This window comes from Alligator sinensis, unplaced genomic scaffold (assembly GCF_000455745.1).
Source record: "Alligator sinensis unplaced genomic scaffold, ASM45574v1 scaffold879_1, whole genome shotgun sequence".
NCBI lineage: Eukaryota > Metazoa > Chordata > Crocodylia > Alligatoridae > Alligator > Alligator sinensis.
In genome coordinates, this window is record NW_005842250.1 from 549,928 (window position 1) to 564,409 (window position 14,482).

At 47.7% G+C, this 14,482-nt stretch overlaps 1 protein-coding gene across 1 annotated transcript in view; it reads right to left on the reverse strand.

Annotated features, from left to right (window-relative positions):
• The window catches only part of LOC102381815 (gamma-aminobutyric acid receptor subunit alpha-3-like), a 165,301-nt gene that overhangs the window by 142,320 nt on the left and 8,499 nt on the right, over window positions 1–14,482 (reverse strand). The window contains exon 2 of the mRNA XM_006027532.2: window positions 11,087–11,208. Coding sequence (XP_006027594.1) covers window positions 11,087–11,208 — 122 coding nt within the window. The remainder of the gene's footprint in view (window positions 1–11,086; window positions 11,209–14,482) is intronic.

Sequence of the window (14,482 nt, forward strand, 5' to 3'; positions counted from 1 at the left end):
GGGAAATCTACCTTGTCTGTTTTTGAGTCTGCAGAGAGCCTGAGATAGTTTGGGGGCAAGGGGAAACCTGCACGGGCATTTCAGCAAGAAGTGATCCCCTGCTCTGAAGCAGCCACGGGCTCAGTAGCAATTGGAGAAGGGGGCTCTAGGCCCAACCACCCACTCAAACAGATATACCTCTGTCGCAGGGCACTAAGGTGTACCTGCTCCTTCAAGAGCAGAGGCAGCTTAGTTAGGGAGCCCTGAGAGCTAGGCAGGGCTCCACAGCTGCAGGTTCCCTTGGCAGTAAGCTAATCAGGGTATTATCTGGCACCTGAACCTGGTCAGCTGTCCGGAAGGAAACAGGGCCCTGGGCAGATATAAAACCCAGGGATGGGGCTGGCAGGAGGTCAGTTTTCTGTCAGCCGCCAGGGGAAAGAAGTTCATGCAGAAACGCTACTCAGAGATGCTTGGATGCCTATTCTGCTGCTGGTAAGACTGATGGGCTCTAGGAGTTCCTAAAGTATCTGGAGCTAGGAGGCACATGTTGTTGAAGGAGAAGCTTGCCTCCTTCAACACACATTGGGGCACACTACAGGGTGGAGAGCCCAGTGCCAGCGAGGGCGCACAAACAGGGGCCAAGGGCCCAGTGACAACAGGAGGCTGAGCTAGATCAAGGCCTCAGTGGGACAACATTTGAATACCACCTGCGAGGCATGGGGTGTGGTAAAGGGACGATTTTGGAGCCACGCATCTAGCTCATATGGCTTTGGGTGTCCTGCGAGGCCCTAATTTTGAGTGAGACCCAGCAAGGGATCCAAGAACAGCAGGATCTAGTGGGGTTCGGCAGGACCATGACCACATAACCTCATGGGCAGCTTTCCAACTTATTATTTCAACCAAGACATGGCAGACGAGATTAGAAAGTGCCCGCAGGGTGGAACAAGCACAGTCACAGAGCCCTAGGGTCATCACGGCCATCCTTGGGGAACCCATGCTGTGACAAAGTGGTGCATTGACCAGAAACTCGGCCATGAGCAGGGAAAAAACCTATGTCCCTGAGAAGGGAAGCGAATCTTTGGGCCAGAATAGAAGCCAGGAGAGGTTTATTGTAAGGCAGTGGCACCAAGGCTCAGGAGGAAGAGCTGAAGGTGGAAAGGCCTGCTGTTAGAGACTGAAAGAGGGAAGACTTGAGGTCCAGGCCAAGAAAGAAGTAAGGCAAAGGGAGAACTATGGCTGAGGCAGAGACTATGGAAGGTCTGAAGCAAGAGGCCTTCACATGGCAGTTACGAATAGATGAGATGGAGGAAAGAACCGCCCATTTAGAATGGGAGTTGGCAGTCATGAAATAAAAAAATGAGCAAACTGAGGCAAAAGTGGCTGCTTTAGAGCTGCAGGTACAATCCAGCAAGAAAGAAGGAAGGTCTAAGGAAATCAAGCACCTGATCGCTGTGGAGGCTGAAAATACTTGGGCTCTGGAGCAGCTCATCATGAATGAGGCTGAGAAGTGCAAAAAGTTGGAGGAGAAACTGCAGAAAATGCAGAAGGAGATGACGGCATGGATGACAAGGTCTCCTGAAGCCTGCATAGCCCAGACAGACGAACAGACAGATGTTGTATGATGGCTGGAAGTGTCAAAAGGTCTTGTAGGGGCCCTACAAAAAGAATTGCAGAGCCAAGAGGACCAGATAGAGGAGTGCATGAAGAGCTGGAGAGTTGGCAACAACGATGCATCCAAGCAGAACCCTTTGTGCAAAAACTGCAAGAAGAATTAATTGAAAGCCGTACCTAGTCAGAGGAGATGGGGAAGGGTATATCAAAGGAAATGGAGAAAGTGAGGGGATGCATGGAAAATTACAAAGCATTGTATGACTGGATGCTGTCCCTTGAAGCAGAGATAAAAGCCAGAATGGAAGAGTGTGACACCTTACGAACTCAGCTGCCAAGCCTGGGGGAAGAAAAGGACCAGTTTGGGGCAGAGGTGCAGTCCCTGAAGGCCCAGCTAGAAGCAAGCTTGCCAGAGAAGTGGTTCTGTGTGAGGACAGAGATCAGTTACAGCCACGAGTGCTAGACCCCGTATACTGTGCAACACCCATTGAAACAGAGGGGAAGCCATAGATACTACAAGCTACAAACATGCTGCAAGAGCAGCTGGCTGCACTGGGGGCACAGTTGGCAGAACATATAGGCACAGCTAAAGCCAAATGCCAAGTCCACTTTCAAGAATTTGAAGATTTGAAAAAAGCCTTAATGAAGACTGAGAAACAGCTAGAGGCTGTATGGCTAGGGGTCATGAAATCCCAGGAACACAGGGAACTACCCAGATACCTGAGTCTACAGAGTCCAAGAGATGAGATGGGACCAGTGCAGCAGGAAAAGGGCATCATGATGGATGGGTCCTCAGGGGTAGATCCCACACCCATATAGAAAGAGATCCAGATAGCAATTGTGGGGTGTCTGGATCAGAAATGGGGCCAGCTGATAAGCCAGCATATGGAGAAGATGGACCGACTAAGGGAGAAACTGGAAGAACTTGCCAACAGGCATGAAGCGAGAATGCTAACAGTGACAGAAAGAATCCAGCAAATAGAAGTGAAAGGGGCAGGTATTGCAACTGAGCAGAAAAGCGAGGAGTTCAATCTAAGTGAAATGTTGAGCCATGATCACTCTCAAAAGGGGCAGTACCCAAAGCCAAAAGACCAGAGACCAAAGGTGGTCCAAGTCCGGCGCGGTGTAACGCAGAGAATGTGCTGGAAGAGAGGTAACAGTTGAAGCCGTAGCGGGGAAGCAGGCCGAAGAGCCAGAGATGAGGTGGGGAGACCCCAAGTATATGTCAGTAACCTCCCAGGATGAGTGAGATGGTGGATGTTAAGGAAGGTGGTTGCAGAGAGACTTGGAGGTGTAGTATATGTGAAGTTGCACCTCTTTTGCCCCCCAAGCAATTGATCAAACCCCCCCAACAAGTTTGGTTAGTTGCACTTGGAATGCACAGTTGAAAAAGTTGTTTGCTCAGAAGGTAGACAGCTCTTTTTTCTGTGGGAATTTCCATGTGAATAGAGGGTCCTCAGGGTTTAATAACCCTCTATTAGTTTTGTGTCTTGATCCATTGGAATTCTAGTTTAACTTGAAGGTAACAAGACAGACAAACCCCGCACTCAAACTCAAGTTTGGTGTCTGACATTGATACAGAACCCCCAATATAAGAGAATCCATGAGCTCTACACAAATCTCATAACTCCATGTTACAGTAAGGAGGGACAGAGGCCCAGGAAGATGACAGCTCTTTAGTCTGTGAGTGGAAAGTAACACTGTCCATAAAAAAATTTATTACTGTGAGGATTTGTTTTCCTGCAAGATTGGCCATTTCAGCAGATGTCTCCATTCCCTTAGGGTCCACTTCTGTTCCTTTTTTCCCCTTTCCTAATTCTGACCCTATTAAGAAATCTGTTTCTGTGACTACACCTTAAGTTGTTTTTTTTTTAAATCGGGAGCTGGGCTAAGGGTTGTGTTGCTACTGCAGAACACCCAAATTTAACTCTTAGAGCCAGATGTTTCTTCCTTGGCCTGGCAGGGACAGAGAGTGCTGCACAGGAGGCACTAATGATGCTGGGAGGCAGATAGTCTTAGAGCAGCTATTAGGAGCCTATTCTTTCTGATTCAAGCAGCAGCATCTTCTACAGTTCCAGTATGTTCCTGAATCCCCACCACTTGGGAATTCCTTGAGGGAGCAGAGAATTTGCCAGTGAAAAGAGGATTTATCCCTGGATCCAAAGGAAAGGAGTATAACAGGATAATACCACATGCCCCAAGCTCCTTGTAGGAATTCTTATCCCAGTGCACACTGCAGGATTTTCACAAAGTATTCTCCAAAATACATGAACAATGGCTAATCAGCTTCAGCGGGGTTGTCCTGCACCCTAAACTCACAACCCAGCTGGTGGCAAAAGGAGATGAGAGGAGGGTAGTGAAATGTAGCTGGGTAGTCAACATCCCTAGGATTTGGGCAGCAGGGAGATCTGAAGTGACTGAAAGTATTTTTGTGAAGGTCAGTCTGCTTCGCTAACCCCGACCTGACAGGGCTGGTACTTTTAGGGTCTGCCTTCAGCAGGGCTGCAGGAAAGACTGTCTGCAGAGCTTATGCAGTGCTGCTGCTGAGTCCTCCAGCAGGGACTGCTGTTATGTGTCTAATACTCATTTCTCTAAATCTTCACAGGAGCCAGGGTGGGGCCTCAGGAGCACATTACTCTGGTTAGCCACAAAACAGGTTCTCTGTACTCCTGCAGTTCAGCACCAAATCTCAGTCTGTCACTAAAACCACAAGTCATGTTCCCTTTTGAGAGCATGTTAGAACGTCTGAGCCTTGCTCCAGTATTCTCAATGGACAGAAGAGGCAATTAAGCAATATTGCCAACAATGCCATTCTCAGGCCCTGACTCTCAGTTCTGGCCCAGTAATGCCAGGCACTATTTCAGACCAAACTTGGCACTGTTTTGCTGAAGTGATGTTTCTTGACATATCAGCAAGAGGAACTGCTGTGGTGTAGAAACTGTTGGAGTGGGTGGGAGCAGATGGGAAAAACAGAGGGAATAACAAAATAAATGCAAAGATGCTATCTTTAGGGGAAAAGTCGCCACTTTGCCACTTACACAATCCCTTCCCAAAGCATAGCAAACATTGCTTGATGCCTGGCACAGCTCAGAAAAGGTTATGCAGGATGTATGAGACGGGCAGCCTCAGCTTTTGGAGCAACACTCAGCTGAAAGCAGGTGGCTTTCAGCCTCATGTGCTGTGCTCAGCACTTGCTATCCTGACTAAGTGTTTTCAGATGTGTCTCTGTTTGCAGCTAGTTTGTAAATATTTCACATAGCAAAAAATCAAACTGTGGTGTCTGCCTCTCTCCTGCTCTCCTTCTTTTTTCCTGTTCCTCAAGCATTCCATCCCTTCTTTTCGCCTTCCCTTTTACATTGCTTATTCTTCAATTTTATTCTATGCTTGGTGCTATACAAGACCCAGAAGACAGTACAGCCTCCATCAATGACATTACCATCTAAAGTCCCCCTAAACAGCTTTCCTTATGGAAAATGTCTCCTCTTTGAGAAGAAACAGCTCTGTTAACCCTTCCCAAAAGATGTCCTGTCTGCTTCTGAATTCAACAGCTAAGTTGAGTTCGAGCTCTGCTTCCCACTCCAGTTGTACAGTTTCCAGGGTGGTGGCACTGAACCAAACCTTCTGCTCACCTTAGTGAAGTGACCTGTCTAATAACTTAATCTCTTTTAATGAAAATCTTGCAAAGACATTGAGCAGAAACACCAATGAAGGATAAAAAGTCCCTCAAATCCTTCCTCTCCAGCAGCTACATTGCAGCTGCAGAGTTAGATTAGTGGTTGATGTGAGGGCACTTATCTTAGGTGTATTAGTTTTCCAGGAAGTAATGGGTTCACCTATAGGCTTTATTTTTTTTTGCACTAAATGTTAAAGTTAGTACTCTAACAGGAGTCACAAAGCTGATGTCAACTAGGAAGAGCTATAACAGGCATTACAAGATCTTCCCCACACAGTGGCTGTAAACCTGTTTATGTCAGTCCTGGGCCTGCTCCAGCTTTACCTGTGCACTTCAAGTGTAAGGAGGAGCAGCCTCTGATATTCCAGACATGCCCTGAATGGTGACTGCCAAGAGGGCTAGGTTATTTGTAGTTTTCCAGATTCCAGTCTTTTCCATGTTCCAGTCAACTCGCATCCCAGAGGCAGAAGGGAAATGAGCCGACCCGTTTCAGCTGTTTCAAAAGGCCTGACCTCAGCTATTTTTGCCTGGAGCTTTCTAATGAGATTTCACTGTCTTAATGAGCTACTGCTATCTACAAAATATCTTGTCAATGGCAAAAATCTGGCAATTTGTCTATCCATCATTGTATGTTTCCAGGGATAATGAATAATTAGTACTTTATGTTGCTTTAGTGCCTTCCTTTGGCATAGGCAAATTAATGCATGAGCCCAGGTACCCCTACCAAGCATACGGCCCTGTGGCTGCAGTGGAGCTGTGCTACAAGACCTTGCCCCCCTCCCCCGTGCCCTGAGCTGTGAGGGGTGAGGCCAGGCTGGGAGGGGGGGGCAAACGGATGGCAAGGAGGCCTGGGCAGGGCCTGGGCCCATGGAGTGTGGGTGGCTCCAGCCATGGCCAGGTCCCAGGAGGGATGAGCTGCCCCAGGTGCTGCCCTAGGCACTGCCCCACTGGCTCAGGGCAGCCCCGATCCTGCTGCCCCCGTCTCCTCCCAGTGGTGCTCCCCACATGGGGAATCCTGTGCCCTGTACCCACCCATGCCACCAGGCAGCCCTGCCAGGCCCCTCATGGGGCTGTGCCCCAGTGCCTGGTGCTCCTCAGCCCCTGGCCCCCAGTGGCTACTCCTATCCTGCTGCCCCCACTGCCCCTTCCAGGAAGTTGTTAGCGCTGGGACAGCACGAGGCAGCAGGTGCCAGCCAGGACCAGCTGTTGCCCCCCGAACTCCAGCTCCAGCCCCTTCCCTGGGGGCTCAGCTGGACTGGGCCAGCCACCCACAGGGGGCTACTCATTGCTCCAGGCCGGGCAGGTAGAGCCCTTGGAGGAAGGGGCCAGGAGCTGTAGCTGGAGCCCCAAGCTGTGGGGCAGGAACTGCCTAGCTGCGACTTCCCTACTGGGCTGGGCATCTCCTGCCCCACTGTGCACGGACACATGGCCCAACACATGTGTACCACCCGCATGTACCTGCAACCACCACTCAACCCACCCCACCCCCAACACACGTGTGTGCCACCCCCACACACCAGCACCCATTGCTGCAGCCACCCCATGCCTGCCCCCAACACACACGTGTGCGCCGCCACCCCTGAGCACCTGCATCCACCGCTCAATCCACCCCACACATCCACCCCCCAACGCACATATGTGCGCTACCCCATGCACCCATAGGCTGATGAATGCCTGGGGCAGGGCCAGCCCAGGGTTCGGTGCTGATCAGGGCTCCGCTTGCCACTCGCTCATCAGCAGGGGAGAGAAAGCCGTGGTTTTAATTTTGGCACCATTTTTGTCTCCCTGCTGGTGGGCAGCAAGCAGGGGCCATCAGGGCCCATCAGGCAATCAGTGGGTAATGTTGGGGATGGCCACAGCCCCCCAGCACTGCCCCTGCCACAGCACTGTGCTCTGCTGCCTTCCCCGGTAGCTGTGTGCTGAGGCAGCAGGGCAGAGTGCCTCAGCAGGGTTGATGCTCTGAGGGCATCAACCACCCCAACATTCACCCTGGCCCCCACGTGGTCACCGCTCCCAGGGCAGCCACCACTGGGCCCACTCTCAGCCCCCACCCCAGGAAGAGGCCGGTGCAGTCCCCAGCTTGCAGGAGCAGCCTGACCTGGCCCCACGCATAAATCCGAGGGGCACATGCCCTCTATGCCCCCAGGGTGCGTGCAGCATCGGGAGTGTCCCCCCCACCTGCCCTTGGCTCCCCCTGTGCCCCACCTGGGAGTCCTTTTCACCATCCCTGCCCTACTCCCTCGCTCACTATCGGGGCCTCAATCTTTCCTCCCCTCCCCCCCACCCCCAACAGACCTACTGTATGGAGCCTGCTCCCCAAGCTGCCTGGCTGCATTCCTGGCCACCTCCATGGTGGCATGTGCAACACTCATTGGTGACATTATCAGCTACACTGGGAAAAAAATGCTGTTAACATTAATTTTCCTTTTATCGTTGCTGATATGATATGTAACTGATATATTGGTGCACTTCTAGATGGGCCCTCCAATTTTGTTTGCCCAAGGCCACAATAAATCTTAATCCACTGCTATGCTGTTCCAAAGCTCATAACAATTCTTAGTGAACCTGAATGGCATGTGCAACACTCATTGGTGACATTATTGGCTACACTGAGCACAAAAAGCCAATAACATTAATTTTCCTTTTATCGTTGCTGATATGATATGTAACTGATATATTGGTGCACTTCTAGATGGGCCCTCCAATTTTGTTTGCCCAGGGCAATCTTAATCCACCCCTGTTCTTTGGAGGCCCTCAGAATGCTTGGCAAACAGTTTCACAACACCCTGCTGGGCCAGGCATCACTATCCTATTTGTAAAATGTGAAACTGTGATGCAATGAGAGACTCTCATGTTACCAAGCTGAGAGTCAGTTGCAAGGCTGGGAACTGAACCTATATATCCTGGCTGCTGAGGATGTGTCTGTCAGCAAACAGATGACTCAGACATTACTGAAGTTAAATCAAGGTGTTTTGAAGCAATTGGGGTTGATACCAACATAGCAGTAACTGATTTAAGAGCAAATTGGCTCTTTCTTATAGGTCCCATACAATCTTGGTCTTTATATTCATTTTTGTAGACTGTCATCCCAAAATACCTATGTCTCCCCCTGCTCTTACAGAGTGTGCCATTACATCATTAGCTTTCATTTATCAAGCTCCAGGATCCTGACTAAAAGGTCTTCTGCTCAGCACTCCATCCAGGCAGCCCTGACAGACCTGCACTGAAGTGGCAGCAACAAGTAGGAGCCCAAATCTGGGCAGAAGACTTGAACCAACTCAGCTGAGTGTGGTGAGGGTACATCATTCAGATGCACATGCTTTAGGCTGCCAAGAGCTTTCTTTTAACTTCTCTCAGAACCTCCTGTCAGGCGCAGGTATTACAGAATCCTGTGTGAGGGGAATGCAGAGGTGAGGGTGGGTTTGATTGTACATGCTGGGTCTGGCTCAGGAAAGGGCAATTCATTACATTAACCACTTTGTTGAAGGAGCTAAAACAATATACCAAAGATATGTTTAGAAAGATTTTAACTTCTCAGGCTCTGAGACCCATGGGAGTCCTCTTGTTAATAGTTTGCACTAGGGATTTGTTCATTATTGAGTCCAGAGTGAGCTGTAGATGTCCCCTAAGTCCCCTTTTAGATGCATTTCATTTGAATTGATACACTGTCAAAGAGATCCAAGGAAGCAAAGCTTTTAGTAGGACTGTGGTTAATTCCAGGGGAGTACATGAGCTCTTCAGTACATGAGCTAGGATATAAGGCAGGTTTTTAAAGGTAGAAAAGCTGATCAGAAAGCACTTGGATAATCTCTGCTTGGGGCCGAGGCACTTTTGGAGGGGTATAGGTATGCAATAGCAGCACATGGGTGGGAGAGGCAAGTTGGGGCTGACATTTTAGGGTTCAGTATTGGAAAAGGGGAATTTGATGTTCCCAAGTAGGAGGCCAAAGAGATTAAAGCAGAGTGGAGAAGAGACTCAGCATTGTTTGATACAAAGCTACTCCCAGAAGAAGTGGCTGTAATGAATGAAGTAATAGCAATGGATATTAGGGAAGATCACAGGTGGCCCAGTGCCAGGTTTTACGAGGACAAGTTCCCATAAGGAATGCAGGGTAATTCAATGATTTAACTTACTCCCAGCATCCTTCAGTAGGGCAAACTGGAGGAGAAATGGATAGCTTGAGAGTTGCACAAAATTACTCAGCAGAACTCAGACTCAGTGGGCCCGTCTACTTGTGGCCTTGACTGTGCAATTGGTATTGCACAGTTATTTACATGAGCCCCATGTGCCCCGATGGCTGGGGGGGCACAGCGAGGTCCAGCAGGCAGCAGTGGTACTGGCTGCAGTGGGAGCATGGAGATGATAAGCGTGGAGCTCCTGCAGGCAGCTGTGGCGCTGTAGGCAGTGGGGGAAAGGGGTGGTGAGCATCGACTGGTGATCGCCGACCACTCGCAGATACTGCCAGTAGTGGCAGTGGCAGCCAGAGGGAGGGGCGGGGGGTGGCGAGTGGTGACTCCCTGCAGGTGAGGCAGTGTTGGCACCTTTTTGTAGGGGGTGCACCACCATGCTCATGGGGTGCACATGCACCCGCATGCAAACCCTACATGTCACCAATGGTCATTTAGCATTTGCTTTAGCAGATACTAAATGACTGTGCAGTACCCACTGGTACTGTGCAGTACCAGCAGTGCACAGGTTGTTTCTGACCCTATGTCACCGTAGCGACAAGCTATGGTGACATAGCTTATCACTACAGTGATGTAACAGCAGTGTTACATTTAGCCAATCCTACATCACCATAGCAACGAAGTACATCACCATAACTTATCGTTACAATAACATAGCATCTTGTGTAGATGCACCCAGTGGGTGTTGTAAGAAACAATACCAAAGCAGTAGTCTATGGAATGAAATTGCGGCCACTGAAATCCTGTGAGAGCCTGGTACAAGCCTTCTGGTTGTAGGCTAATTTATCACTGCCCCACTCCCACCTCCTCCTTCCTGTACTGAATATTATGGGGAAAGCTGGCTGTAATATAAGGATGTACTTGTCTATTCTCTGCATTTCTGGGGTGTAGATTGTAGCCGTGTTGGTCTAAGGACATAGGCAGACAAGGTTCTTTGGGTGAATCTGATATCCTTTATTAGACCAACTTAAATAGCTGGAAAACAATTATTAAGCAAGCTTTCGGGTTCAAAAACCCTTCGTCAGGCTAAGGAAGTTACAGCAGTTGGTGTGTACTCTTCCTCTTTGCATTCCATCCAGGAAGAGCACACACCAACTGCTGAAACTTCCTTAGCCTGACAAAGGATTTTTTAACCCGAAAGCTTGCTTAATAATTGTTTTCCAACTATTTAAGTTGGTTTAATAAAGGATATCAGATTCACCCAAAGAACCTTGTCTGCATTTCTGGGGCACTTCAGTTGAAACCTATTGCTTTGAATTGCAGTAGAGACCCTTAGTTCAGAGGAGCCATCTTCTTGGCAAGAATTATATTCTTCTGATCTTCCTTTCCCCTTAAAAATTGTCCAGGTATCCTTGCCTTATGAAATAACACTGTCATCTTACCAGTGCAGTCCTCTTCACTGGCTATATCCCTTATCTCACTCATGACCCTGCCTTGTTATATTATGCCATACTTATGCTAAAGGCATTTTATAAGACTTCACATTTCTGGAACTTTGAAAAAATGAATTATTCCTTTGTTCCTTGAACAGGTCTTCCCAAGATGGCCAGGTTGGTTATGACTGGAAATAAGCAGTCTTAGCCACTTATTCCTCAATCCATTCATTGAAAAAAAATTAAGTCCCCACAGTTAAACTGACCTCCAAGCCCAGGTCTCAGTCTGTTGTCATACCCATCCAACAGCCTGTCCAGAATGCGCGTGAAGATGGTGATGTTGTCATTGCTGTCATCAGCAATATCTGGACCATGTTTCTGAGATAGCCTGCCATGTTGAGAGAAGGAAAAGGGATGAAAAATGATTAGACTAGCAACTTATTCTCCAAATACTCAGTGCACTTATTTTAGAAAGTGATGTTTGTTCATACTGTGGTCTGCCTCTGTGGCCTTGAACAAAAGCATGCCATATGTTTGTCAATAGGATAACATGTGGGAGGATGATTGCAGGAGATCTCACACCTACATCAGTCCCAGCCTTTTCACCTTCAGCCAATGCAGAGTGGGTTGACTACATAATGTTCATTGCCACTCTGCTCCAGCTTATTCCATTTGAAATTGCTGTATGGCATGCTAGCAATGATCTAAAACAGCAGTCAGTATAGGGAATAGTTTAGGAGCACTAGTTAGTGTTAGGGTGGCAGTATTTGGATCTTGGGGAGCATTGGATTTGCAGCTGAATAAAAGGCTATAATCTGTGGCCTACCAGAGCTGCTAACCACAAGGCAGAATGGTGTGTTAAAAGTAACATTGCAAGCCACTTAGGCAAGCATTTTCTTAACAATATAGTAATGTTGTAAGATATATAGATCATTATGTATCATTAGGAGATAAAGCAGATTTTGCTTATGAATGCTTATGCTAAGTAGCCATCGTAACTGTGTCAACCATTTTCTGAAAAAAGCAGCAAGTGAGTCTGTGTAAGTCTGCATGCTGTAAATGAGGTGAAGTCTTAGGAGTGTGGAGATGGTACAACCTGGTACTGTAAAACAGACTGGAATGTGAAAGACAACACGTAACTGGTAATAGAATCCAAGATAAACATATACGAAAAGGTGAATGGTGATTGGTAAAGAAGCCTCCAGAAGCTTCTAGGCTTTGGTTGAAGTCTGCCCAAGTGACTGAAGAAGAGGCATCAGGGTCTTAAGCATGCACTTATAGCAAAAAGATATGTAAATAAGTGAAATGCATAGGTAATTCCATGCTAATGAAATAAACAGTAAACAGAGGCAGAGCTTAGAATGTGAATGACTAAGGGTGGAACAAAGGAGGGACAAAGGTGGGGTAAAAGTTAATGAGCATAAACCAAGGTGTATAAATATGGAAAAAAAATAATGTTCACTGTAGCTCCCCTGTTTGTTGGAGCTAGTCCAAAGCTGTCTCCATTTTGAATAAAGCTGTTGATGAGCAGTGTGTGCAGGTGATGCGTGATGGCATTGATCCATTGTCTCCCTAGTCATTGGGCATTGTATGGAGTCAAGGTCTAACAGTTAAGATCATCTTCCCTTGTCCTAGAATCTCCCAGCACCCCTAATGGAGGATGTTTTAGGAGCAGTGGTTCTGGGGACCACTTGGTAACTCCATTTCTGGTTTCTCCCAGTATGAGATGCATAATGCATACTGCAGAATAACTTTTCTATAGAGGCAACTGACTCCAAGAAGGTGGACTGCTGAGAACTGGAAACAAGCAAAGCACTTTGGCTATAAGAGTCACTGAGTTTGCATTTAAAACGTGAAAGTGATTTTTTTTTGTTGAGCATTTTCCTTTTTTAAATCAAATTTCATTTGCACTTGCCTCTGCATTTCCTGTTTCAATTCAAAGCAGTAATGCTGAAATACCTCAGGAAGTCTTTTAATGGTATTTTCTGATCAGCTGGATCAAAGAAAATACTGAATATCATGAACAAGCTTCATCTCAAAAGATTTTCAATACAAAACTGCAATCCTGAAATAGATAAGCCTTCAAATTGTGTATTTTAATGCCAAACAAGGGCATCGTTTTCAGTGGTGCTGAGATCCTAGAACGCTCCATGACATCAGTCAACTTTGAAAATCAGGCCATTGAGCCCTTAGACACTCATCAGTGTAAGAGACAGACTAATAATGTCACCCAGGAATGTATTCTCAATAATTATAATCATAGCTTTTCCCAGCAGGAGTCATCAGTAGGACCAATACCTGGATAGAGAGCAGATTAAATAAAAGAGAAAGCAGATAGAAAAAAACTAGAGAGATGCAGAGATTGCATGGAGGAAGGAGGCAGAAAAAGACACTCGTGAAACAACACTGCAAGAAGCAACAAGGAAATGGTGGGGTGGGGAGGGAAGGTTAAGAAGCATGGTCATGCAGCATGATACATAAAGAAACACAGCAAGGCACAGAGATGAATGGCTGTTTTAGTGAATGAATTGTTAGAAGTGCTGCAGGAGCCTCATCAGACAGGCTGCATTCTAGCACTGGCAAATCAATGTGTTACTGCTAAACAGAAAAAATAAATGACTTGGGAGCAGTGGTTTGATTAAGATGAGTGAATGAAGCAAATGGGAGAGACGCCAATGCTGGTAGCTGGGGGATGTCAGTGATATCGGTGCATCTGCAAACCAGACCCTTTGGAATAGGGTTCCCCTTTCAAGGGGTGGGTAGGGAAGCTACCCAATAAAGCTGCTAGATATTTTTATTGTCTCCCTTTCCTCATCTTTCTGTATCACTTGCATTCTATTCCCATCCTCAGTTAATTGTTGGAGGAGGGGAAAAGGTTTTTCCTTTATAGTGTACTGAAATCTAACCTGGCTAGGCTAAATCAGTTTGTAAGTTGCCAGGCATCTCAGAAATGCAGGCACATGCCTGCAGCAGCTCAGGCTAGAAGCCAGGGGGTGCTAGAGCAGCCCTCCCTTTCTTTCACAGAGCTGGGCTGAGGAGGCCTGGGCCTGGCCCAGGCAGGATGCTCTGATTAGGGAGGGGTTCCCCCTCTCCTGAACAGCCCAGCCAGGAATGTTTATCACCCCTAACTCAGTGTTTATCACCCCATTAAGAACACAGAGGGATGTTACCAGATATCTGTTGATTTTGCCTTTGTCCCATGTGCCACAGCTCAGAGGTAGCCACCATGTGGTCTGCTTGTTAATGCTGAGCGATGTCTGTGAGGGACAGGGGGGTAGTGGGGGAAGGGGAATGCCTGCTTAGCAGAGAGTGGGGAGGGGAGGGGGAGCAGAAGCCAGGCAGATGCCTGCAGAGACTGCTGGAGCTGCTGCCAGGGAGCAGAGGGGAGGGCCAGTCCTGGTGTGGAGCAGAGAGCCCTACCCAGCCCTGAGAGCATACTGGGATGCTGAGGGAGTCTGATTTAATTTAAACCAGCAAGGGGTCTGGGACAGACATTGCATAAACTGGTTTGAGCCAAATCAGTTAAGTCTGATACTACATTCAACCAGGTTTATCTCAGATCAATTTCAGCCATTCTCAAACTGGTTTATGTGCACTGAACATCTGTTCTGTTACAGGTTTAAACCAGTTTCTGACCACTTAAACTGGTTTATGTCTAATGT